General features: G+C 34.0%; 1 protein-coding gene across 1 annotated transcript in view; it reads right to left on the bottom strand.

The window, feature by feature from the left end:
* Positions 1-637: 637 nt before the first annotated feature.
* The window catches only part of DARS1 (aspartyl-tRNA synthetase 1), a 66,800-nt gene continuing 41,408 nt past the window's right edge, over positions 638-26,029 (bottom strand). Inside the window, exons 8-16 of the mRNA XM_057744765.1 lie at positions 24,816-24,927; positions 23,764-23,898; positions 21,569-21,716; positions 8,652-8,798; positions 7,152-7,194; positions 5,691-5,771; positions 4,506-4,617; positions 4,254-4,325; positions 638-1,000 (exon numbers count right to left, since the gene is read on the bottom strand). Coding sequence (XP_057600748.1) covers positions 909-1,000; positions 4,254-4,325; positions 4,506-4,617; positions 5,691-5,771; positions 7,152-7,194; positions 8,652-8,798; positions 21,569-21,716; positions 23,764-23,898; positions 24,816-24,927 — 942 coding nt within the window. The 3' untranslated portion in view covers positions 638-908. The remainder of the gene's footprint in view (positions 1,001-4,253; positions 4,326-4,505; positions 4,618-5,690; positions 5,772-7,151; positions 7,195-8,651; positions 8,799-21,568; positions 21,717-23,763; positions 23,899-24,815; positions 24,928-26,029) is intronic.

A 26,029-nucleotide genomic window follows, 5' to 3' on the forward strand; every position in this document is an offset into this window, starting at 1 on the left:
CACAGAAATTTCTTTTTGGGAGGGAAGTGAGAGTGCATTTTAGTGACATTCACTACATGCCAGTACTAGCTAAAAACAAAAACAGAAAATTCTGCAATATTTTTTAATCTATGTGCTATTAAGCAACCCAAGCTTTCAGCTTTAAAAACTCTATCCTTACACCAATCAGAATTTATATCTGATTAATACATGTTATGAATATATCAGTTTTCATTTGCTTTTAGGCATTTACATAAACTGATCGTCTATTTTTCCCTTTTCTCAAATTAAAAATGCCAAGAACCAGTTATAAAATCACATTACCATGAAGTTACACAGAAACAACCATAATTAGCTTTAAAATTTTATTGAAATTCAGGTTTAGATTATTTAACAATTTAATATAATATTATATTGTATAGTATATTTTCTAACCAGTATTCTCACCTGCTTTACATGATTTCTGGGCACAATTTTTAAGAATTGAGATTGCAAAATTTTCCATATGCCAGTTATACATTCGTTAAAATCTCAGATACTTCCCTAAAATTGTTCTTATCTCAATGTCAGAATTTAAAAAAATAAGACCAAATATTGAAAATTTAAGACATTAATATTGTAGCCACCGTAATATAGAAAAGAAAATTTACACAATATGAACTGTTTAAAATTGTTAACATTTATTGTAGTAATGCAATATGAACTTTTAACATAACAATATGAATTTTTCATTAAAATGTTCAATCATTTCCTACTGAAACATGTCCAAAGTTATAAAAATCTTCTCTTTTAAAGTAACCTATACTGAATTAGTCCAAAAGTAATTGTGGCACTTTGGATAAAACATTTATTTTATTGCATATTTTAAGTACCTAAGGTACAGCCTGATTAATAGCAGGTACTGGAAAGAATAAAAAGAAACATTTTCTTTAAGGAGTAAGTCGTTTGGGATCACGGGGAAACATTGAGGTCTGACGAACATTGTGCAAGCCCAAAAACAGCATAGTCACTCGTTCCAACCCTGGAGAAAACAAAATTATCATTAATTCATTTTCTGAAAACCTCTCAGGGTCTTACTTATTGAAAACTACCAAAATAATATCACCGATCAAAACAATGCTTTTCCTTGTTAGAAAGGAAAATGACTTGTATTATTTTGAGTTTAAAATGGAATATTTTGGGCCTGATTCAGAAATAGAGATGATGCTGTATGTGGTAAGGACTAAATGAGATATTCTTAAGATGTATGGATTCTGTAAAATGTGAACTACAAAAACTATGAAAATACCCAAAATTTATGATTTAAACAAACAAAAAATATTTTATAAGCCTAATATTATGTTTTCAAACAAAAAGAGACCAGATTCTAATTATGTAGTCCAGGCTATCAGTGTAAGATGAGAGTCATAAACTTGTCCAAGGAAATGTGATTTAATGGAAGTACCAGAAATCTATTATAATTCAATACACATGTAACATGGTGGTTCCCAGCATAAAAGACTCTATAATACATTACTGTACTAAGTGTTTTGAATGTAGAAGAGTCTGATTTTGACACGTGACTTAAATACTATGTTACTGACAAGAATTAAGAACAAGTACCACCTAAGAAACAGCAAAACTAGCAAATGAATCTTTTGTGTCCAATATGATACATCTATTTCACTGAAATTGTAGCAGGCTAATACATCCCACAAAGAAGGCAAGGTCAAAGAATATTTTTATATAGCAACAACTTTAATATATTTAACATCTAAAAAGTAATACAAATAAAAGAATTAATATTTTTATTGCTATTTCTTACTAAAAAACATCTGCAGACATAAATTTGAACCTTGTATTATAGTAATCTAACACTAATCAAAAAAAATCACCATATCCCATCTTCATCTCAAATGTTAATTATCAAACATAGGTTGTATTTTGAAAACAAAAATAAACAAATGGGACCTAATGAAACTCAAAAGTTTTTGCACAGCAAAGGAAACCATAAACAAGACAAAAAGACAGCCCTCAGAATGGGAGAAAATATTTGCAAACGAAGCAACTGACAAAGGATTAATCTCCAAAATATATAAGCAGCTCATGCAGCTCAATATCAAAAAAACAAGCAACCCCATCCAAAAATGGGTGGAAGACCTAAATAGACATTTCTCCAAAGAAGACATACAGATGGCCAACAAACACATGAAAAGCTGCTCAACATCACTAATCATTAGAGAAATGAAAATCAAAACCACAATGAGGTATCACCTCACACTTGTCAGAATGGCCATCATCAAAACATCTAGGAACAATAAATGTTGGGGAGGCTGTGGAAAAAAGGGAACCCTCCTGCACTGTTGGTGGGAATGTGGATTGATACAGCCACTATGGTAAATAGTATGGAGATTCCTTAAAAAACTAAAAAACAGAACTACCATATGACCAAGGAACCCCACTACTGGGCATATACCCTAAGAAAACCATAATTCAAAAAGATACATGTACCACAATGTTCCTTGCAGCACTATTTACAATAGCCAGGACATGGAAACAACCTAAATGTCCATGGATACATGAGTGGATAAAGAAGATGTGGAACATATATACAATGGAATATTACTGAGCCATAAAAAGGAATGAAATTGAGTTATCTGTAGTGAGGGGGATGGACCTAGAGACTGTCATACAGAGTGAAGGAAGTCAGAAAGAGAAAAATAAATACTGTATGCTAATGCATATATATGGAATCTAGGAAAATGGTACTGATGAATTTAGTGGCAGAGGAGGAATAGAGACACAGATGTAGAGAATGGACTAGAGAACACAGAGTGGGGGTGGGAAGGCTGGGACGTAGTAAAAGAGTAGCATTGACATATATACACTACCAAATGTAAAATAGATAGCTAGTGGGAAGCTGCTGCAGAGCACAGGGAGATAAGCTCGGTCCTTTGTGACGACCTAGAGGGGTGGGTAGGGAGGGTGGGAGGGAGGCTCAAGAGAGAGGGATTATGGGGATATATGTATACATATAGCTGATTTATTTTGTTGTACAGCACAAACTAATACAACACTGTAAAGCAATTATACTCCAATAAAGATGTATTAAAAAAAAAAGCAATACACATATAAACATGTACAAAACAGTAAAGAACTTACTACCAACTTCATTATGAGTCATATATAAAGCTTGTGCTGAGTCATATACTTGTATATGTAATATACATACCATTTACCTATTATGTATAAGTTGGGAAATATCCTCTGTAATTTGCAGAATAAATTTTATATTTTATGTATTAAAAAATACATACATACAACTTATATTTAATACAATAGAGACTTAAAATGTTTATCAGTAAAAAAAACATAGGTTATATTTTGATAACCATTCAAGTATCTTTCTTCACAAGCATGATTAAAATTTACATTGTCAATCAGTTATAAAAGTTGGTAAAGTATCATGTAAACTGCACATCACTCAATATTCTAAGAGAAAATAGTCATAAATTTCCCACTGAAATTTAAATTATGTATATATTCAATATAGCATTGTTTATAATAACAAAAGGCTGGTAATACCCTACATGTCTATCAATAGGAAGCTGGTTAACAAGATTACCATGTGCCCTTTCAATGGATTCTATGTAGTGATTAAAAAATATATTTTAAGAAGTGATTACCTTTGCAAAGGTAAAGAGGAAACCAGAAACAATAGTTTTCTGTAGGGAGGTGAATCTACACTCTTCTGTATGCTCTGAATTTGAAATTTTATAAGTAAATTACCTGTTTACCAGAAAACCCAAAACAAACAAAAAACTTCATCAAAACTATAAATTCAGAATTCTTTTTAAGTTTTTGATACAAACATCCAAAAGTTGAGTTAGTTAAATATTTATTCATTTTAAATCACAGAGCAGTATCTGACATATACTCTAGAAGTGGTTCTAAAAGCCAATGTAATGTTACATTTCAACAAAAACATTTAGCAGCAATCTGAAATAACCTGAGGGAGAGCTTTAAATCTGGGCTAATCTGAATGAACTCATAAATACAGAGAGAAAAGAGAATACTCAAAATCAAATTTTCATTCAGTTATAACTCACTTAAAAAATTCTTGTAATTCAAATTTGTATTACATTTAGCATTTGTGAACTTATTTGTAAGCAATAACAATAAACAAAATTTACTTTTTGAAGTCTAATACTGAAGAAATTTAGTTAGAACTGAATGAACACTTTGCCGAATGAAATCTGGGTTGGAAATATTGTCATAATATAAAGGAATATTACCAATGCCTCCACCAGCATGAGGAGGGGCTCCAAAGCGGAAGGAATCAATGTATGCCTTAATTTTCTCCAAATCTACAAACATAAAACAGAAAAACCTAATTTATCATCTTATTTAGCTTAAAAAAATTGCAAAAGCAATTACTGCACAATGAAGATTAAAACAAATGACTGTTTCTGAAGTCTTTAAAGGGTTTTAAAACGTATTGTTTTCAGAATATACATGACCCTCCTCCATACATTTAAGCTGTTTACCAATTCCATGATGTAAAGCTCTCTCTGTCAGTAGCTGAGGATCATGTATTCTTTGAGCTCCTGACAGTATTTCTTCTCCTCTCATGAACATATCATAAGAGTTGGACTGTTTCTGTAGGAAAATCAAGCAAAAAAAATACCATTCAAGTGGCTATCACCCTATTCCATCACACACACATGGAAAAACACCTTTTGTTGCATGAAGAGCAAGTCCATTTTTTCCTATAATTAATGATGCAACCTGTTCCAATAAACATGATATGTTTTTCCAAAACAGGATTAAACAAATGAGAGCTGAATAATAACTTCTTCCTTGCCTCTACCAGATTTTATCTTCCCTTTCTCCCACACCTTCCAATAACAAATCAGAGCATTATATCTTCTTTTAAGAAGTAGTGCTGATTCTTATTTCACTTTATTATCTGAAATGTTTTTCAGTGTGATAGGATTTTGGGATCACTTTTGGAACTTTGAATTACCAACAGGTGCTAGTCTTTTCAATTTTTAAAATGCCATTATTTTAAAGAAAGTAAACAGAACATCAGTCTACCATAGCTCAAACTATTCCTTATTGGGTTTAGACTTACTTTGTCTTTCAATAAACCAATGGTTCTCAAAGTTTGATCCCTGGACTGGTAGCTTCAGTATTACCTTATCAGAAATACCAATTATCAAGCCCCACCCCAGACCAACTAATCAGAAAGTCTGGTGATGAGGCCCACCAATCTGTGGTTTAAAAGCCCTCCAAGAGATTCTGATGCCCACTAAAGTTGGGGAACCAGTGCAGAGGAAAAACAGTGAAAGGCCACAAGCCTTTATTTAGCTTAACTACCAGGACAGAATGTGAATTCTTCGTTCAAGGTCAATGATAAAATGATTTGGTGAAGTCTTCAAATCTATTAATACTATTTGTTATTTATATAGTGTTACTTCCTCATATATCTTTAAAAACAACACATGAAAATTATTTTTAATACAGGTTTTGGTGACTAATTTGCTAGAATATTCAAATTTCACATCATTTTGACCTGACTGACAGAAATGAGTAGCAATACATATAAAAATGTGTCTATCAAAACTGCAAGTTACTAATAAAAACCATTATTCCCCTTGTACAACTTGACACAGTGACAATTACATTTTCCCTCTTCCCCTAAACAGGTTATTTCAAATCAAATTACTTACAGGATTTCTTGGGTCAGGCATGGTGTAGAAAGGTCTTACAGCCAATGGATATTTATCAAGAATATAGAAATCTGTATCATACTATAAAAAGAATAAATATGATTAAAACAGATTTTTAAGAAGCTTAATTAAAGTAAAAAGGCTACCATTTCAGTAATTAACTGTCTTTTTTTATACATAAGTTTTGTTCGTCAAAATTACTATAATTACACTCTATATACAGTAACTATTCTGCTTCTTTCAAGTAACATCTGTATCCTATAGTATTTTGCCATGTTATAAATTCTTCCAGTATACTTAATTCTGGGGAGCTGTTGACTATTCAATCACAGTTCAAATACGCATTTTTCTATTCTTTTCTTGGACATGTAATCTCTTTCTAATTTCTCCTCCAATGAAAATTATGCTGTGATAAACTTCTTTGATTTTCACTTTTTTGCATAGCAATTTTAGCTCATTTAATTTTTCAGATGCATTTTATAACTATTTTTTGTTAAATTATCTCAAATCTCATTGGCTTTTACAAAAACTACATTACACCTATAAATTATTTTGGGAAAAACTGACGTCTTTTACTATATTCATCTTGAAAAAAATCTTGATTATTCCCCTATAATTTAAATTTTAATTTAGATATCTAATATCTTAGATACTAATTTGGTAATTTTTTCTCAGATGAAAACTACAACTGAAATAAATTTCACATGAAATTATGACATTTTTGTTAGAAAGAATATTTGACCTACATTTAATTAAAAAGAAATCAGTCACATTTCAACTGTTTCGATGTTAAACATTTTTTCCTAAAACTGGAGCGTAGAGGGAATGTCAACAGAGCTGACAAATTAGAATTAGCCCTACTGAAACAGCATTTTAAAGGTATAAACTCAGTGCTGTGCAGTTTCACAAACAGCTTAGTTCCCAGTCAGCTGAACAGTTTTGAGTGTAACCAGCAGGAGGAGCTCAAGGACTGTTTTTATTCAATTACACAATTCTCTTAATTTTTTTAAAGATCACACTAAGTTTAGCTTTTCTCTTCTTTGAAATTTCAGAAATTGAGATAGGAAAGTAGCTTTCATTTAAGAGGAAGAAAAGAAATTCATTCACCCTCTAGTTCCATGAGTCAGCAAGGGTAGTCAGGGAAGACCATTCCTAAATAATTTCAAATCGTCTTGAAGTCTTCTCTAACTGATCTGACAATCAGACCTAGACATCACTTTTAGAGATACCTCAGTACAACTTAATACAAAAATCAAATAATGAGCTAATCACACCACTTGGGCAAAGCCTGTCTGAGTACTTTTCATTTTTCTAAGAATTAAAAAAAAAATCCCCCTTGGTTTTTATTTATTCTGGAATATTACCATTCTAGGAAGATTAGCCCCCCTTGCGACTGTTCTTTAGTACCAAGGGTATGTTTCAGATTTATAAAAAGAAATCCAGCATGTATAAGAGTCCTACCTTTTCCTTTACCAAACGACCCAACAGTTTTTCATTTGGTGTACTGAAAAAGAAACAGGAAATCAGGTGTTTGAAGATCAAACAGCAACTTAAAAGAGTTTTAAGTTAATAGGAACCGCTTCTATTTGAAGTTCTCAAAGGATAAGAAGTTTAGCCAAAATACATAGTGGTCTATTCTCCTTTTTAAAAAGGCAACTACTATTGAAAACCACTTCTGAGAGCACCTGGTACAGTTAGTAGGTGCTGCTCAATAATATTTAAATAAAAGTATAAATAGAATTTAGCAATTCACTGATTCAGAAATAACATTTACAGATAATGAAAATTTACTATACCAATATAGGCTACTCTTGTCGTTAAATGGTTCTACTTCAAAACAGTCTCTCCTTTTTTACTCTTTATCAAAGATTTATAAAACAAAAAATCAGTATTTCCAAGTAAAATGTAACGGGGTATATATAAACCAATTACATTGCTATAGCCAGGTATTTGCTACTTTAAGTACTATTCTATTTAAGAAAAATTTCCAAAATACTTATAAAAATATTATCCAACTTAAAGTAATTATAGAATTTATGGTTTTCCTTAAAATGGCATCTAGCAATGTACAGGATGATTAAAACAATATATATACCTATGTGTGTACACACACACACACACATACATGCATACATCTGTGAAACAGATAAAAGTAAATGAAGGGTTTTGAGTGAAATATATTTGTTAAAAAACCCTACACAGGGAGATCAGCTTGATGCTTTGTGATGACTTAGAGGAGTGGGACAGGGAGGGTGGGAGGGAGCCTCAAGAGGGAGGGGATCTGGGGATATATGTATACACATAGCTGATTCACTTTGTTGTACAGCAGAAACTAACACAACATTGTAAAACAATTATACTCCAATAGAGATGAAAAAAAAAAAAAAACCCTTAAAAAATAATCCTCTCTTCCTATATTGATATGAATCATTGTGTTGGCTTAAATATTTTATCTTAGAACCCTTGAATAAAACATCAGACAGAAACCTTGAATCTTTATTAAACTATATATTCATTTCAAAATTATAAACTGTTTGATTTGAATTTAGATAGTATTTTTAGAGATCTTTAAAAGTTTAATACCCTAATCCTATATAGGGACAGATTTAGGCTGCTGTCTATCCCCTCTAACACCACTGATTTAGAAAGAGAGTTCACATAGTAGATAATAAAATCAAAGGCAAAAGGCCCTATATTATTTAAAGCATTACAAATATGAGGCAGGAGGAAAAACGGACAAAAGTGTTTATAAACAAAAATACTGAAGCTTAGGCAAACCACATTAAACATACCATTTTATTTCAGATCACACATTGAACAAAACAGCATCATACTATATACCAAAATTAATAAAACTGAAGTTTATCAACTGGGTGAAAAAAAATCATTCATCAATATATTCATTCTTTCGTATCTTAAATCTAATTACTGAAGTTTTAAAAATCACAAAGACAAACAAACCTTAGATCTTCTTCATCTCCCATTTCAATTCCAGCTTCCCTAAGCATAGCCAATGCTTCACAATACTCTAGTCTTAAAGTTGGCTCCAAAAATTTGAATGGCTCACATGGGAACTGTTTATTCACCATCTGAATTTCAGTTTGAAACCTATTTGTACAATGATTAAGAGTTAATAAAAATGTGTGAAATAAATGTTTTCCCCACAAGAGGTCACTGTGGCAATACATAAATTTATTTTTTAACCAATACTGCTGAAATAAGGAACATACAGCTTTATTCTTCCACACACTTGATACACACTTTTTTTTTTTTTAAACAAAGAAACATTTTTAACATCTCAGAGTTATTATATGTACAGTTATGAGGAAAGGGCAATTTGAACAGATTCCGGGGTGGAAACATGCCCTTTCCAGCTGAACCTACTCATTGCCACAGATCTCCTAAGCTGTCCTGGGAGCCTGTACCCAAGTGGCTAGTTGACATGGATGCAAGAGCCTACACACTATTAGTTCCATGGTTCCACTGATAACAATTTTGTATTTAGAGATAACTCAAAAGGAAATGCTTTTAGAGCAAAGTTCTTTCATGTCAAATCAGCCTCAGTGTAGAAACTGCCTCGGGGACTTTCAGGCTCTTCAGTAGCAGAAACAGGAGCTAAGAAAAAAATACCTGGTTAGGTACTGAATATCTGTTTATGTCATACAAAATCATTCTTTGAATCGGTGTATGCACCAGAAAAAAACTGTTATCAAGAAATTAAGTTAAATGAAATTTAAATACTAAAAAATATTTAACACCATTTCTCAATCTCATATTTTTTGTCACCACAGTGGCATTAAAGGACAAAAAACTTTTTTTATAATTCATATCAGCTAACACTGTAGAAATATAAAACATCCATTTTGTGAGGCATTAAAAAATTTTGACTTTTTAATACTTTAATAACACTTGTTACCATCAAGGAAGACCAAATTAATAAATACTTTTCTGATCTTCCCCCATTCCCATTATACCATAAGTTTGTTTAGGATAGTGCCTATTTCTTTCTCATTTTAATAATCACTATAGTATGTTTATTGTCTACCTTCTAAAAAGGAGGCACAAGATAAATGTTTACTGCACTAACCTGCTGTTGTGGAGGAATGATAAGATTAAAAAAGTATATTTTTACCAAAGTATTTATGGATGAAATGATAGCTAAGCTTTGCTTCAAAATAAGAGGGCAGGGGGGAAATGGGTAACAAAATGGGCCATGGACTGACAACAGTTGAAATCAGGTGATGAGTATATGGGGGTTCATTAGGCTAGTCTATCTACTTTTGTATGAGATTTAAAATTTTCCATGATTAATAGAATTGAAAAAAGTATGTTTATATTCTATGAAAACAGTAGAAATAAAAACACTACTACTTCCTGATTAGTCTCAAAATTTTAATGGAAGCAATAAACTTTAGCCATTGATTTATTCAAACCTTGATATAAAAGGGTTAAGATGACCCCAATAATCAATTTTTTAATTGCTTTGCTTTGAATATTAACCCCCGCTCATGTTAATCAATGGTAATTAAAAAATATGAATATCAATATTTTAACACATTATTGACTGGAGATGTATTAATATGTCTTTTGTTACCGGAACGTCATTGACCAGAGACATATCAATATGTTTTTAAAGAGTGATACAATTAACCTCACTGTGTGAAGTTGTCAGAGCTTAAAATTATGAAGCGTTCATCATACAACTTATGATTGTCGTTACTATTCACATTTTGCTCTGTTAGGTTTTTGTCCCAACCTTGTGTATATTATAAACACAAGTTTATTACTGTAAAATTAAAAAAAATGATGCATCGTGAAATCTTAAGTGAAGAATTTTTTGGTGAATTTTATGCAGATACTTTCTCTGACTGTCAAAGTGACAATATATACTAGTATCTCAGAAGATGATAGTTCTTCAGAATATAGTTCTGATTCAGATGATGTGAATATCAGACCAACAAAAAGACAAAAAACCTTAGTGATTGATTCTGATATGGAAAGTGAAAATGAAACTCACGGTGCTAGAGAATGTTCCTTTGCTTCTACAAAAGAGTGGATTGAAGACAACATTTCACAAAAATTAGAAGAATTTACAGGTGTGTTAGGTGTAACTATTAATGTACTAACCCACAAAGTTTTCATGAAATAACAGAATTAATTTTTGGTAACGACTTTTTTGAGTTGGTTGCTTCTCAAACTAACTTTTATCATCAACAGAATGAAAACTTATATGAAGGGTAAGATAAGGCTTTAAAATAGACTGATGTAACCAATTATGACATGAAGTTTCTTGGATTAATAATTTTGATAGGACAAATAATAAAGTCACACTGCAAAGAATACTGGTCGACTGATCCCTTACTTGAAACACCTATCTTTCCAAAGATTATGATGAGAAGAAGACTCGAACAAATAATGACATTTTTTTCACTTTAACAATAGCTCGGAAATTCCACTTCCTGCAGACAGAACTTCAAGAGTTAAACCTCTTTTGGGTGATTTTCTACCAAACTTTCAATCGATCTATATACCCAAACAAGAGCTATCACTAGAGGAGGCAATGATAAAGTGGACAGGATGACTCAGATTCAAAAACTACAATACTGGAAAACTTATGAAATACGGAATTTTGGTCAGGATAGTTAGTTAAAGTGAAACTGGATACATATGCAACCTTGAGATTTACATGGGTGAAGGAAAGAAACTGCAAGAAACAATATTATTGGTCCTACAATCTTATCTTGGTTCATGGCACCATATTTACCAAGACAATTATTATAACAGTATGTCCACATCTGAAATACTGTTGAGTTTTCAGTTTTTTTTTTTTTTTGGGCACACGGGCTTAGTTGCTCCGCGGCATGTGGGATCTTCCTGGAGCTGGGATCGAACCCGTGACCTCTGCATTGGCAGGCGGATTCTTAACCACTGCGCCACCTAGGAAGCCCCTGAAATACTGTTGAAAAATAAAACCAGAGTTTGTGGGACTATAAGAGAGAATCGTGTCTACCAAACCAATTAAAGGAGAAATCTAAAAATCTACAGAGGGGAGAAATGCCATTCTTATAGAAGGGAGAGGTGATTCTTCTTATATGGAAAGACAAGAGGCTAGTCCACATGGTGACAACTATCCATGGTGCCTCCATAGCATCTACAGGAAAGGAAGACAGGAGGACCGACCATCAGATTACTAAGCCCACTTGTATATTAGAGAATAATAAATACATGAAAGGAGTTGATCGATCTGGTCAGTATCTGGCAAACTTCAATATCCTCCAGAAAACTCTAAAATGGTGTAAGAAAGTGGGTTTCTATTTCAGTAATTGTGGTTCACTCAATGCATTTAAAATTTATTGTAGCCTTAATGCACAGAATAAAATGACTTAGCAGTAACTAGAGAATGGGTATCTGACCATTCCGGTCAGAATGCACCTGATCCTTCTTGTGGCATTTCTAAAAGAGCCCCCTGCAAAGGTCCACCTTATTGACTATCATGTAAAATAAAAGAACATATTCTAGAGGAAATAATACCATATGACTTAAAAAAAATGCTGCCAGAAAGTGTAGAGTCTGCTCTTCCAAGGGAAAGTGCAATGAAACATGGTATATTTGTGATAGATGTTCTGTTCCCCTGCACAGAGGTGACTGCTATACTGCCTATCACACTCTAATGAAATATTAGAATGCTTTAGTAAGACATGTACAAAGTTTCAAATAAATACATTAAGTGCAAAAAAGTTGCTGATATTTACACAAACACGGGTGTTTCAATATTCACTTACATAATAAATTGCCGGCCACAGGTGTTAGTGTCTGCAAAAGTCCCCTGGTCAATAATGTGTTAAAATATATTTGTATACTCTTCTGTGAGAGATAAGTACAAACGGTAAACATGAGAGGGTTATGACAAAAGCCAGATAACTCAGTTTACAAATGACATAGAAACTTAAAATTCCTAGATGATATATAGAAAGAAGTTTTTTATTTCCAAGCTGCCATGTTAAGACTACTGATAAGCCCAGCGATAATGGTGTCAATTTGAGATTTGATTTTAATTCCAAGGGCCCAATTCATGCTTGGTCTGTTGTTATAAAAACCAAAGTGAAAATTTCATATTTCAATATTAAATAGTGAAGATATCAATACCTAAAATAAATGAGTTTCACAAACCTCCTTGAATTATAAATATAAAAAGAAAATGAAAAAAGCTCTGTTCCTTCATTATAGTTTCAAAAGACATTTTGTTTTATAGGGAAACATAAGCCATTTTGTAGACTATGTGAACAAAAGCTGCTTAAAATAAACTGTATTGGAATGTTTCAGAGAACAAAGATTAAAAAAAAACAAAAGGTTGGGAATGGCCAAGATCGTAGAGTAGGAAGACCCTGAATTTACCTCTTCCCATGGGCACACCAAAATTACAACTATTTACAGAGTAACTATCCATGAGAACGACCAGAATACTAGCAGAGAAGATCTTCTACAATCAAAGGTATAAAGAAGGAACCACAAAGAGATGGGTAGGAGGGGCAGAGATGCGGCACAGTCAACACCCATACCCCCAGGTAGCAACCAACAATCACGACTGCAGAAACTCCCCATGGGGAGTGAAAGGCCCGAGTCCCATATTGGGTTCCCTGGGCTGGGGATCCTGCACCAGGAAGACAAACCCCAGGGAACATCTGGCTTTGAAGGCCAATGGGGCTTGGATTTGGGAAAATTGAAGGTCTGTAGGAAACAGAATCCACTTACAGGGTGCATGTAAAATCTCACAAGCTCCGAGACCTACAACAGAAGCGGTAACTTGAAAGGGGCCTGGATCAGACCCACCTGCTGATCTTGGAGAGCCTCCTAAACAAACAGGAGGGAACTGGGACTCACCATGGGGACACAGATGTTAGCAACAGCCATTTTTGGGAGCTCATTCTATCGTGAGGACACTGGTGCTGGCAAGCGCCATTTCAGACTCCTCTCTCTAGCCTATTAGTGCAGGGAGCAGGCCCGGCCCACCAGCCAGTCAGCACTAGTCCTGGGAAGGCCTAGGCCAAGCAGCCAGCCACACAAAGATAAAGCCCCATCCACTGGCAGGCCAGTAGCAGCCACAGAACCCCTCTCCCCCCAACCCCCAGTCACTCTAGGATCTGGCCCCACCCACAAGAGGGCCCAGGAGAGGGTCCTGCCAAATAGTGGGCCAGCACCAGTTCTGGCACCTGCCCTGCCCACCAACAACCAGCAGACTTGGCACTAGGCAAGGCTAGGCAACCAACTGCGCTGGGGGCCAGCCAAGCCTACCAGCATGCCCACAGAAGTTAGCCCTGCCAAAACAGAAGGGCCTACACAGATCACATAGTAGGCACCCCCTAGAGTATATTGCTCTGGTGAACAGAGGTGAGTGTGTTGCTGGGCCCGACAGGATGTCTCCTACATAGGGCCACTTCTCCAAGATCAGGAAACATAATCAACCTACCTAACACATAGAAATAAAAAGAGAATCAGGCAAAATAAGGTGACCTTGGAATATTTTCAAAACAAAGGAACAAGTGCTAAGTGAAGTGGAGATAAGCAATTTACCCAGTAAAGAGTTCAAGGTAGGGAATTCCCTGCTGGTCCAATGGTTAGGACTTGGGTGCTTTGATTGCGGGGGTCTGGGTTCAATCTCTGGTTGGGGAGTTGAGATCCTGCAAGCAGTGCAGCTCAGAAAAAAAAAAAAACCAAGGTAATGGTCATAAAGGTGCTCAATTAATTTGAGAGAAGAATGATAAACACAGTGAGAAGTTTAACAGAGTAAGAAAATATAAAGAAGAACTAAACAGAGATGAAGAATATAACAAACAAAAAATATACTAGAAGGAATCAACAGTAGGTTAGATAATACAGAGGAACAAATTAGTGAACTGGAAGACAAAGTAGTGGAAACCATTCAAGCTGAATAAAAAAAGAAAGAAGAATTTTAAGAAATGAGGACAGTTTAAGTGACCTCTGGGACAACAACAAGCACATTAATACTCACATCATAGGAGTCCCAGAAGGAGAAAAAAGTGGCAGAGAATGCATCTGAAGACATAATAGCAGAAAACTTCCCTAACCTTGGAAAGGAAACAGATATCCAGGTCCAGGAATTACAGAGTCCCAAATAAGTTGACATCAAGTCACATTGTAATCAGGCAAAAATTAAAGACAGAGAATATTAAAGGCAGCAAGGGAAAAGTAACTAGTTACATACAACGGAACTCCTATAAGACTGTCAGCTGACTTTTCAGCAGAAACTCTGTAGGCCAGAAGGGAGTGACGCCATGTTTAAAATGACTGAAGTAATAAACCTACAGTCAAGAATACTCTATCTGGCAAGGGAGGCTATCATTCAAATTTAAAGGAATGATAGAGTTTCACAGATAAGCAAAAACTAAGAGTTCAGCACCACTAAGCTGGCTTTACAGGAAATGTGAAAGGCACTTCTTGAAGTGGGGAAAAAAAGTCCACAACTAGGGAATTCTCTGGTGGTCCAGTCGTTAAGACTCCGTGCTTCCACTATGGGGGCCTGGGTTCGATCTCTGGTCAGGGAACTAAGATTCCACAAGCTGCGTAGCATGGCCAAAACCAAACAAAAGGCCACAACTATAAATATGAAAATTACAAAGAAAAAAATCTCATTGGTAAAGGCAAATATATGGTAAAGGTAGGTCAACCACTTATATAGCTAGCAGGAAGGTTAAAAGACAAAAGTAGTAAAATCATCTATATCCACATTAAGTAGTTAAGAAATACACAAAATAAAAAGACATAAAATATGACGTCAAAAACATTAAATGTGAAGGAAGAGAGTAAAAACACAGGGTTGTTAAAATGCATTTGAACTTAAGAGATCATCAACTTAAAATAATCATGTACATATATAGGATGCTATATATAAACCTCATGATGACCATAAGCCAAACAACTACAATAGATACACACACACAAAAGAGAAAGGAATTCACACTGATACTAAAGACAGTCATCAAATCAAAGGGAAGAAGAAAGCAAAATGAAGAAAGAACAAAACAAATACAAAAACAACCTGAAAGCAAGTCACAAAATGGTAGTAAGAACATACCTATGAATAATTACTTTATTTTTTATTATTATTATTTTTTAATAAATTTATTTATTTTAATTATTTATTGGCTGTGCTGGGTCTTCGTTGCTACACACAGGCTTTCTCTAGTTGCTGAGAGTGGGGGCTACTCTTCATTGTGGCGCGCAGGCTCCTCATTGTAGTGGCTTCTCTTGTTGTGGAGCATGGGCCCTAGGCGCGTGGGCTTCAATAGTTGCAGCACATGGGCTCAGTAGTTGTGGCGCACGGGCTTAGCTGCTCCGTGGCATGTGGAATCTTCCCAGGGCAGGGCTTGAACCCGTGTCCCCTGCATTGGCAGGTGGATTCTTTACCACTGCGCCATCTAGGAAGTCCTGAATAATTACTTTAAATGTAAATGGACTAAATGCTACAATCAAAAGATACACAGTGGCTGAATGGATAAAAAAACAAGGCCCACAAATATGCTGCCTCCAAGACTCACTTCAGATCTAAAGACACATTCAGACCAAAAGTGAGGGGATGGAAAAGAGTATTGCATGCAAATGAAAATGAGGACATTACATAATGATAAAGGGATCAATCCAACAAGAAGAGCTAGCAATTATACACGCATCTAACAAAGGAGCACCTAAATACATAAAGTAAGTAAAAACAAACATAAGGGAGAAATTGACAATAAGACAAAATAGTTGAGGACTTTAACACCCCACTTACATCAACAGATCACCCAGACAGAAAATCAATAAGGAAACACTGGCCTTAAATTACACATTAGACCAAATGGATATATATATATTTTATATATATATTATAAAATATGTATAATATTTAAATGTATATAAAAATATAAAAAATATATAATATGCATATAAATATATATATAAAAACATTGCCTCCAAAAGCAGCAGGATGCACATTATTTTGAAGTACACATGGAACATTCTCGAGGATAGATCATATGGTAAGCCACAAAACAAGTCTCAGTAAACTTAAGCAGATTAAAATCCTATCAAGCATCTTTTCCAACCACATGCAATAAGACTAGAAATCAACTACAGGGAAAAAAAACCTGCAAAAACCACTAACACATAGAGGCTAAACAGTATGGTTCTAAACAACCAATGGGTTACAGAAGATATGAAAGATTAAATTAAAAAATACCTGAAGACAAATGAAAATGAAAACACAACAACCCAAAATCTACACAATGCAGCCAAATTCTAAGAGAGAAGTTTATAGTGATACAAGCCTACCTCAGGAAATAAGGAAAATCTCAAAACAACCTAAACTTACACCTAAAGAAATTAGAAAGAAAGAAGCAAAACCCAAGGTTTCTAGATGGAAAACAGTAATAATGATCAAAGTGAAAAATAAATGAAATATAGACCAAAAAAAATAGGAAAGATCAACGAAACTAAGAGATGGTTCTTTGAAAAGATAAAATAGATAAGCCTTTAGCCAGACTCATCAAGAAAAAAAGAGAACCCAAATCAACATCATCAGTAATGAAACAGAAGTTACAACTGACACCACTGAAATACAAAGGATCATAAAAGATTACTATGAATAGTTATATGCCAATAAAATGAACAACCTAGAAGAAATGGACTAACTCCTAGAAATGTAAAATCTCCCAAGACTGAATCAGGAAGAAACAGAAACCGTGAATAGGCTAATTAACTGTGATGATACTGAATCAGTAATAAAAAAAACTCCCCAAAACAAAAGTCCAAGACCAGATGGCTTCACAGGTGAATTCTATCAAACATTTAAAGAAGAATTAACATGTATATTTCTCAACGTATTAAAAAAAACAATTTTCTTCCAGAGGAAGAAACACTTCCAAACTCATTATATAAGGGCAGCATTACACTGACACCAAAACCAGACCAAAAAAAGAAAATCATATGTCCATACTCCTGATAAACATAGATGCAAAAATCATAAAAAATCTGCACACTGAAATCAACAATACATGAAAAGGATCATATACCATGATCAAGTGGGATTTATCCCAGGAATGCAAAGATGGTTCAACATCCACAAATCAATCAATGTGATACACCACATCAACAAATTAAGGAATAAAAATCATATTATCATTTCAACAGATACAGAAAAACTTTTGACAAAATTCAATATCCACTTATAATAAAAACTCTCAACAAAGTGGGTAGAGGGAACATACCTCAACATAAAAAAGGCCATAATGACAAACCCAAAGCTAACATCATAGTCAATGGTGAAAAGCTAAAAGTATTTTCTCTAAGATCAGGAACAAGATAAAGGGGCCCACTCTTGCCACTTTTATTCAACACAGAATTGAAGTCCTAACCACAGTAATCAGACAAGAAAAAGATATAAAAGGTATCCAAATTGGAAAAGACAGAAGTAAAACCGTCACTGGTGCAGATGACATGATACTATACATAGAAAATCCTAAAGACGTGTCCAGAAAACTATGAGAACTCACCAATGAATTCAGTAAAGTTGAGGGTACAAAATTAATATACAGAAATCTGCTGTATTTCTATACAATAACATTTAACTATCAGAAAGAGAAATTAAGAAAACAATCCCATTTACAATTGCATTAAAAAGACTAAAATATCTAGGAATAAATCTAACCAAGGAGGTGAGAGATAAAAGACCTGTACTCAGAACACTATAAGACACTGATGAAAGAAACTGAAGATGATACAAATGGAAAGATACACCATGTTCATGGATTGGAGGAATTAATATTGTTAAAATGACCATATTATTCAAGGCGATCTACAGATTCAATGCAATCCCTAGCAAAATACCAATGGCATTTTTCCATGGAACTAGAACAAATAATTCTAAAAGCTGCATGGAAACAGAAAAGACCTGAATAGCCAAAACAATCTTGAAAGAACAAAGCTGGAGGTATTATGCATCCTGAGTCAAACTATACTACAAAGATACCATCATCAAAACAGTATGGTACTGGCACAAAAACAGACACATAGATCAATGGAACAGAACAGAGAGCTCAGAAATAAACCCACACTTATATGGTCAATTAATCTACAACAAAGGAGGCAAGCATATACAGTGGGGAAAAGACAGCCTCTTGGTGGTGGGAAAACTGGACAGCTACATGCCAAAGAATCAAACTGGACTTTCTCATATCATATACAAAAATAAACTCAAAGTGAATTAACGACTTAAACATAAGACTTGAAGCAATAAAAGTCCTAGAAGGAAACAAAGGCTGTATGTTCAATGACACTGGCCTTGGCAATATTCTTTTGGATCTGTCTCCTCAGGCAAGGGAAACAAAAGCAAAAATAAACAAATGGGACTACATTAAAAAGCTTTTGCACAGCAAAGGAAACTATTAGCAAAATGGAAATGCTGCCTACTGAATGAGAGAAGATATTTACAGATGATATATCTGATAAGGGGCTGATATTCAAAATGTAAAAAGAACTCATACAACTCAACATTACAAAAACAAACAACCTGATTAAAACATGGGCAGAGGATCTGAGTAGACATTTTTCCAAAGAAGACACACAGATGGGCAACAGACACATGGAAAGATGCTCAACATCGCTAACCATCAGGGAAATGCAAATCAAAGCCACAATGAGATATCACCTCACACCTCTCAGAATGATAATTATCAAAAAGACAACAAATAATAAGTTTCGGTGAGAATGTGGAGGAAAGGGAACTCTTGTGTACTGTTGGTAGGAATGTAAATTGATACAGCCACTATGGAAAACAGTATAGAGGTTCCTCAAAAAATTAGAAATAGATATGATCCAGCAGTTCCACTTCTGGATATTTTTCTGAAGAAATAAAAACATCAATATATACACCCCTATTTTTATTCCAGCATTTATGATTACAACAGCCAAGATATGGGAGCAACCTAAGTGTCTGCTGATAGATGAGTAAAGAAGATGTAGTGTATATATACACAATGGAATATTACTTAGCCATAAAAGGAGTGAAATCTTGTCATCTGTGACAACATGGATAAATCCAGAGAGTATTATGCTAAGTGAAGTAAGTCAGACAGAGAAAGACAAATACCATATGATTTCACTTATATGGGGAATCTAAAAAACAAAACAAATTTAGAAACAACAAAACAGAAACAGATGCACAGTTACAGAGAAGAAACCAGCAGCCCACAGTGGAGGGGGTTTGGGGAATGACTGAAATAGGTAAGGGGGATTAAGAAGAATAAATTTCCAGTTACAAAAATGTCATGGGGATGAAATGTACAGCATGAGGAATATAGTCAATTATACTGTAAAAACTTTGTATGGTGACAGATGGTAACCAGACATATCATGGCAATCATTTTATAATGTGTAGAAATATGGAATCATTATGCTGTTCACTGGAACTAACATAGTGATGTAGGTCAACTATACCTCAATTAAAAAATGCATGAAAATGTTAATGATGGCTATCTCTGGGGGGCGGGATTATGGGTGACTGTTAATTTTTACTTTATGCTTTTATTTCTAGCTGTCGGCAACAAACATGTATTGCTTGTATTAATAAAATCAGAAAGAAAACAATAAATGTCATTAGAAAAAAAAGGCTATCTACAATTAACTATTCATCAAAGGTACAATGCAAAGAAGAGAATGCTTGGAAAATACTGGTGCTATGCTACAGTATTTTTCTAAGATCAATGATTAATTTCTGTGTTCTTGAAATTACTCATTAGACTTGCAATGGAGTAAATAAGTTTCATATTTTTGAACTCTTTAAGTATTAATGAAGCCTATCCAAATACATCAACTAATAGTTAAATCAGTGGTCTTCAAATAGAAATTTCAAATACAGTCCTTTGTCAGTTATCAAAGTGCTAGATAAATCTGTTATATCCAACTTAATACTTGGAGTACTGTCACAAGTATGGCAAAAAGGAAAAAAAAAAGACTCAATCCTAGTTAACTTGCTTGCCATCTTCTTTTCTCTATTGTAAACATTATCACAAGTAAACAACTTTTGATGTCCTTTTAAGGGAGAAACTATTTGCCAGTTTAGAGGGTGTACCTAAAGTGAACATTTTACATAATTCAACTTTCTGAACACCCAAAACATGCCTAATAATTTTCTATAAATGTGTCAATTCACCAGGCCCAAATAAACTGAAAATCCCTTCAGTATACTAACTAGCTTCTAATCTGTACTGACCACTCATTGTAAATATACACTGATCTAAGATTTAAACATTCCTGACACAGGCTTAATTTACACAGATTCAGTAAAGATAAGAAACTGAAAAACTAATAGGATTCTTTACCTCTAGTTAAGTAGTAATATTATCTTCGCTTATAACAGCAGAGGAAACTGAGGCACAGAGTTACGTACCCTGCACAATGCCCATAGAGATAACAGTAGAGCTGGGATTTGATCCTACAACCTGGATCTAGCTGAATCCAAGCTCTGAACTACTGCTTGACACTACCTCCCAAATAATAAACTGCTATAAAAGTAACATACACTCTATTTCTGAGAAATTCAGGATGTCAACATAGAGGAAAAAACAAATATAGTTAGGCTGTTCACAATTTGGTAGACTTCCCCACAAAGATTAACTAGCTGCAGTCCCAACTGACTAGGATTCAGAAGTGCTATTCCGCGGATTTTTCCACTAATTAACTGATCATCTAACTGGCAAATCTTTTTTCTTTCCCCCAATAAAAACTTAGTTTACATGTTTCAAGAATTGCTTTATTTTGAAGAACTTAAACTGATTTGAAAATTATATCCATCTAAAGCTATAAAATATATATATATATTTTACCTTTTTTGAAGTCCTTTGAATATTTGTACTAAAGTGTCGGCAATTTCTTCCACAACTTCATGGTAATGGTAATTAAAAGCCATTTCAATATCCAAACCAACAAATTCAGTCAGATGTCTGTGGGTATTAGAGTCTTCAGCTCTGAATACTGTAACATTAATAAAAGAAATGCACAGGAAATAGTGTTTTAAATTTTGGAGAAATTGGGATTCAAATATCAAATTCTATTTACTAGTACTCCAATGGCACTATTTTCATTATCATTATAGGGTTGGAAAAATCTTCGATAAGCCATCTGTTTCAGCATTCTCATGGATGGCAAGTTCATTACAAATTCCTACAGTCACGTAAAAACTGTAACAAATGTAAATTAATAAATGAGGCTCATGAAAATCCCGAGGGAATGCAAGATCCTGAAGTGCCTTCTCAATAATTAAAATAGATTCAATATAGTGAGTTCTCAATTTTATTAAAACTGGACTCAAGCTAAATGAAATCTGTGCAAGTGAAGTAATGTTATACACACTCCAGCCATTACCTCAGTCCAGTTATTATCCTCACTGCACTTTCCTCCTTTCTAGTCTTCCTGACTCTAGCTCTGCTCCACTTTTCATATCACTGCAAGATTGATATTCCTATAACAGAGCCTTGCTCAGTAACTTACAATGGTTCCCAAATGACTACCACAATAAGACATAAAATGACAAAATGTCTAAAACCTTTATGCTTTCATAATTTAGTCCTACCCTATATTTCCCATTTCTTAATATAACTAGTCTTATTTTTATTTTCTCCCATGCTCTTTACTCATCCTGCTTCCTCTGACTAGAATGCCGTCTCCGTTGTCTATACCTCCCACATTGTCCTTAGAGCCCACTTCAGTATGAATTCTCTTGTATGGTGACTCTAGCAAATTCCACCTTCTCTCTTTTTCTACACTATCTATACTATATAATTAACACCAATCTGCTGATTGTACAGCACAATCTGACTATCTGCTGTGAAAATGACTTGATTACTCCCTGCGACTGCTGTATGTATGCATGTCTTATTCTGTCTTGGAAGCAGGGACAATGTTTATTCTCTTGTCGCTCAAAGTATGGTCTGTCTGCAAATCAGCAGCATCAGCAGTACCTGGGAGCTTGTGAGAACTGCAGAATCTCAAGTCTCACCCCAGACCTACTGGTCAGAATTTGCATTTTACCAAGGTCCCCAGGTGATTCACGTGCACATTAACATTTGGGAAGTGCTGCTTGATTCTTCTTTTATGTACATGGGACCAAGAGCAAGGCTGTATATGCAGCAGGTGTCTAACATATAACTGTTTAATAAATTCAGAAAATTAAGAAACTTAATGATCTTGCCAGGTTCCCTATTAACGAGTATTTATTTTTTATTAAGCTATCAAAAAGTTATTTATATAAAATAATTTGGTAAGTTTTAAAGAATGAAGCTGATTTTTGCTTATAATTAGCTTCATGAAAGAAGCTGCCACATGACTATGTGTCCATGTTTGATTGTAGCAACTATATCTTAAAAAACATGTTACTATAACCTATTAAATATCAGACATTTGTAGTAATTTCTAATGGACTTTAGCATATTATCAATACTAAGAACAGTACAAATAGTAAAAGTAAAACAAAATAGCTTTGGAATAAAATCGGTAGCAAAGTAAACAGTGGCACATTTGTAAACTTACAACAGTAGTAAAGGGGCTATCAAGGACAACAAAATATATTATCTAGGAGACTGCGACTACTTGTTCTTTAGTGTTGATGGACAGTTGAAAGGACAGTCCAAATGGGAGCTAATTCTGTTCTAATTACACTTAAGTATATAGTAAAATAATATATTCAGGTATATTTCAAAGGGTGTATATTTTCAAAGATTAAAATGAGATATTCCTAAGATAAACTTTTTCTTCAGCATTCCTCTATAGGAATATAAAATGGTTATGATTCCGTCTACATGAATAATGCTTAACTGTTTAAAGAACTACTGAGCATACAATTTTTTTTTGAAATGTCTACCTAAGTACATGGTCATTTTTACCTCAAAGTCTAGTATTTATGTAGTCAGCATATAAAGGGATTTAAGCTTTCAAAATGTTTGCATATAAAATATGTTTCTAAAATCACTACTAAGGTACAATAAATGAATTCTGAGAAAACCGTAACTGCTAAAAACCTTACCTGGTCCAACACAGAAAACCTTCTCAAAGTCAGCACAAATACACATTTGCTTGTACAGCTGTGGAGACTGAGCCAGATATGCATTATTTTTAAAATATGACACAGTAAATACATTGGCTCCTCCTTCACTGGCAGCTGAAATGTAAACATTTATGTTATAACTACTTGTAGGCTTAATCAGTGCAAACTTCTAGTAAAAACAGTTTATACTTTTGATTCAAGTACTTCACTAAAAAAACCCACAAAACAAACAAACAAAATCAAACTGGAAAATCAAGAATTCCAGAGAAACCATAATCTATATATGTCTTACACCTGATTCTAAACAGTTTATATTTAGGACAAACTTACATCTTTGGCTATACCTCCATTTTAGTTCTTTGGAATATATATGTTCTGTTTCTGCATCAATTTCAAATCTATTAAAGCTACTTGGGAGTTTAAAACAGTTTTTTAAAGGAAAAAAGATATGATATTCTTAATAATTTTCCAATTATCAATAATGCAATGTTCAATTTTTAATTTTATAATTAAATTATAACATACTTTTTAGTGTTAAGTAACTCTAAAAAGGTTAAATGGTTAAAAATGATTAAGATAAGTTTCTCATGTAAGAATGAGAATTAATGAGATTTTCCCATCTGTAGTATTTAGTAATTTTACAATGTAGTTTATATAAAACAAAATTGCAATACCAATTAGAAAGAAACCTACATAATGAAAGTAGCTTCTGGTATACCATATACTAACAAAAATCTTGCTTCATGTGTTACTGCCTCATTTTATAATCTTATCACATAATAACTCCTGATATAAGGGGATTTAGTACTACTGGTGTTAGTGATATGTGATTGCTGCTCTACAGCACAGTCTTGAAAACAGTCTCGTGGCAATAAACTCAAGGGACACTTGGATTCTCAAACTGAAAAAAAACAAAAAACAAACAAAACAAAACAAAACAAAAACACCCCCCAAACCAAAAACCTAATATGAAGCTACTTGGGGGAAAGCAATTTATTTTAAAAAATTAAGAGAAATATCTTAAAGCATACCTGAGATAATTTTAGGAGTTTGGATCTCCACAAAACCCTTGTTAATTAAAGTTTCTCGGAAAAGATGGCAGATGCCAGACTGGAGACGGAAGACTGCCTGACTAGTTGATGTCTATAAGACAATAATAAAATCTAATTAAATCAATCTGACATATTAACTGAGATGGAGTATTTTCTAATCAGGCAACCTGCCTGGAAACTTCACAGAGAGAACAATTCATTATATGAGAGAAAAGTCAGGTTACATGATAATCAGTGTAAGGATATGTCTTGAAATTTTTCATATTATAGATAGGAGAATGACAATTTTGCCTTTTATTTCCAACCTCTCCAACTCTTCTTTTTTTTTTTTTTATTATTTTATTTTATTTTTTTGGGGGTACACCAGGTTCAATCAACTGTTTTTATACACATATCCCCATATTCCCTCCCTTCCTTGACGCCCCCCCCCCCTCGAGTCCCCCCCACCCTCCCTGCCCCAGTCCTCTAAGGCATCTTCCATCCTCGAGTTGGACTCCCTTTTCCAACTCTTCTTGACTTTGCTAAACTGAGAGTCTATAAAAAAACTGGTTTGGAGTTAAATTAGACAAAATCTAGGGTGTGTAAAAGATTTCAAGTTACTAATGTATAGAATGCTTCCCAAAATGTAAAGTTAAAGTAGGGGTTAAAAAAGTGAATGCTTACAAGGGCCAGACAAATAACAAATGGAATGAATGAATGGTACTTCCCTGGGTGGTGCAGGGCATGGTAGAGAACAGAATGCCCCGTCTAGAGTACTAGCTAATCTTGCTACATGGGCCCAGTATTGATGGGTTAACCTCCAACTTTTTAAGCAAAGCCATCTAGATTTAATGTGAAAACCCTCTGTTTTTCAATGATAGCAATGAATTTAAATTAAAAAAGAAATGATGTGGGTCAAAGAAAAATACTCTTCAGGCCAAATTCTAGAGGCACAACCAATAACTTGTGTGAACAAACAGCAAATACAGTAGGATGTTTAAGTACTGTGGCCCAAATTATGAAAAATCTGAGGTTTCTAGACAGTACCAAGAGGACTTTTGATTATTGCTAGCCTTTTCTATATACTATAAATTAAAATGGAAAAGGTAAAAGCAGACAAAAAGCAAATAATCAGGGGAAACATGGGTGTACAATAAGGGCAGAAAAGTTGGAAATAACTCTTAAGGTGACAAAGCATTTAAGCTTTAGGTAGA

Source organism: Hippopotamus amphibius, chromosome 8, assembly GCF_030028045.1.
Source record: "Hippopotamus amphibius kiboko isolate mHipAmp2 chromosome 8, mHipAmp2.hap2, whole genome shotgun sequence".
In the NCBI taxonomy this organism is placed as follows: domain Eukaryota; kingdom Metazoa; phylum Chordata; class Mammalia; order Artiodactyla; family Hippopotamidae; genus Hippopotamus; species Hippopotamus amphibius.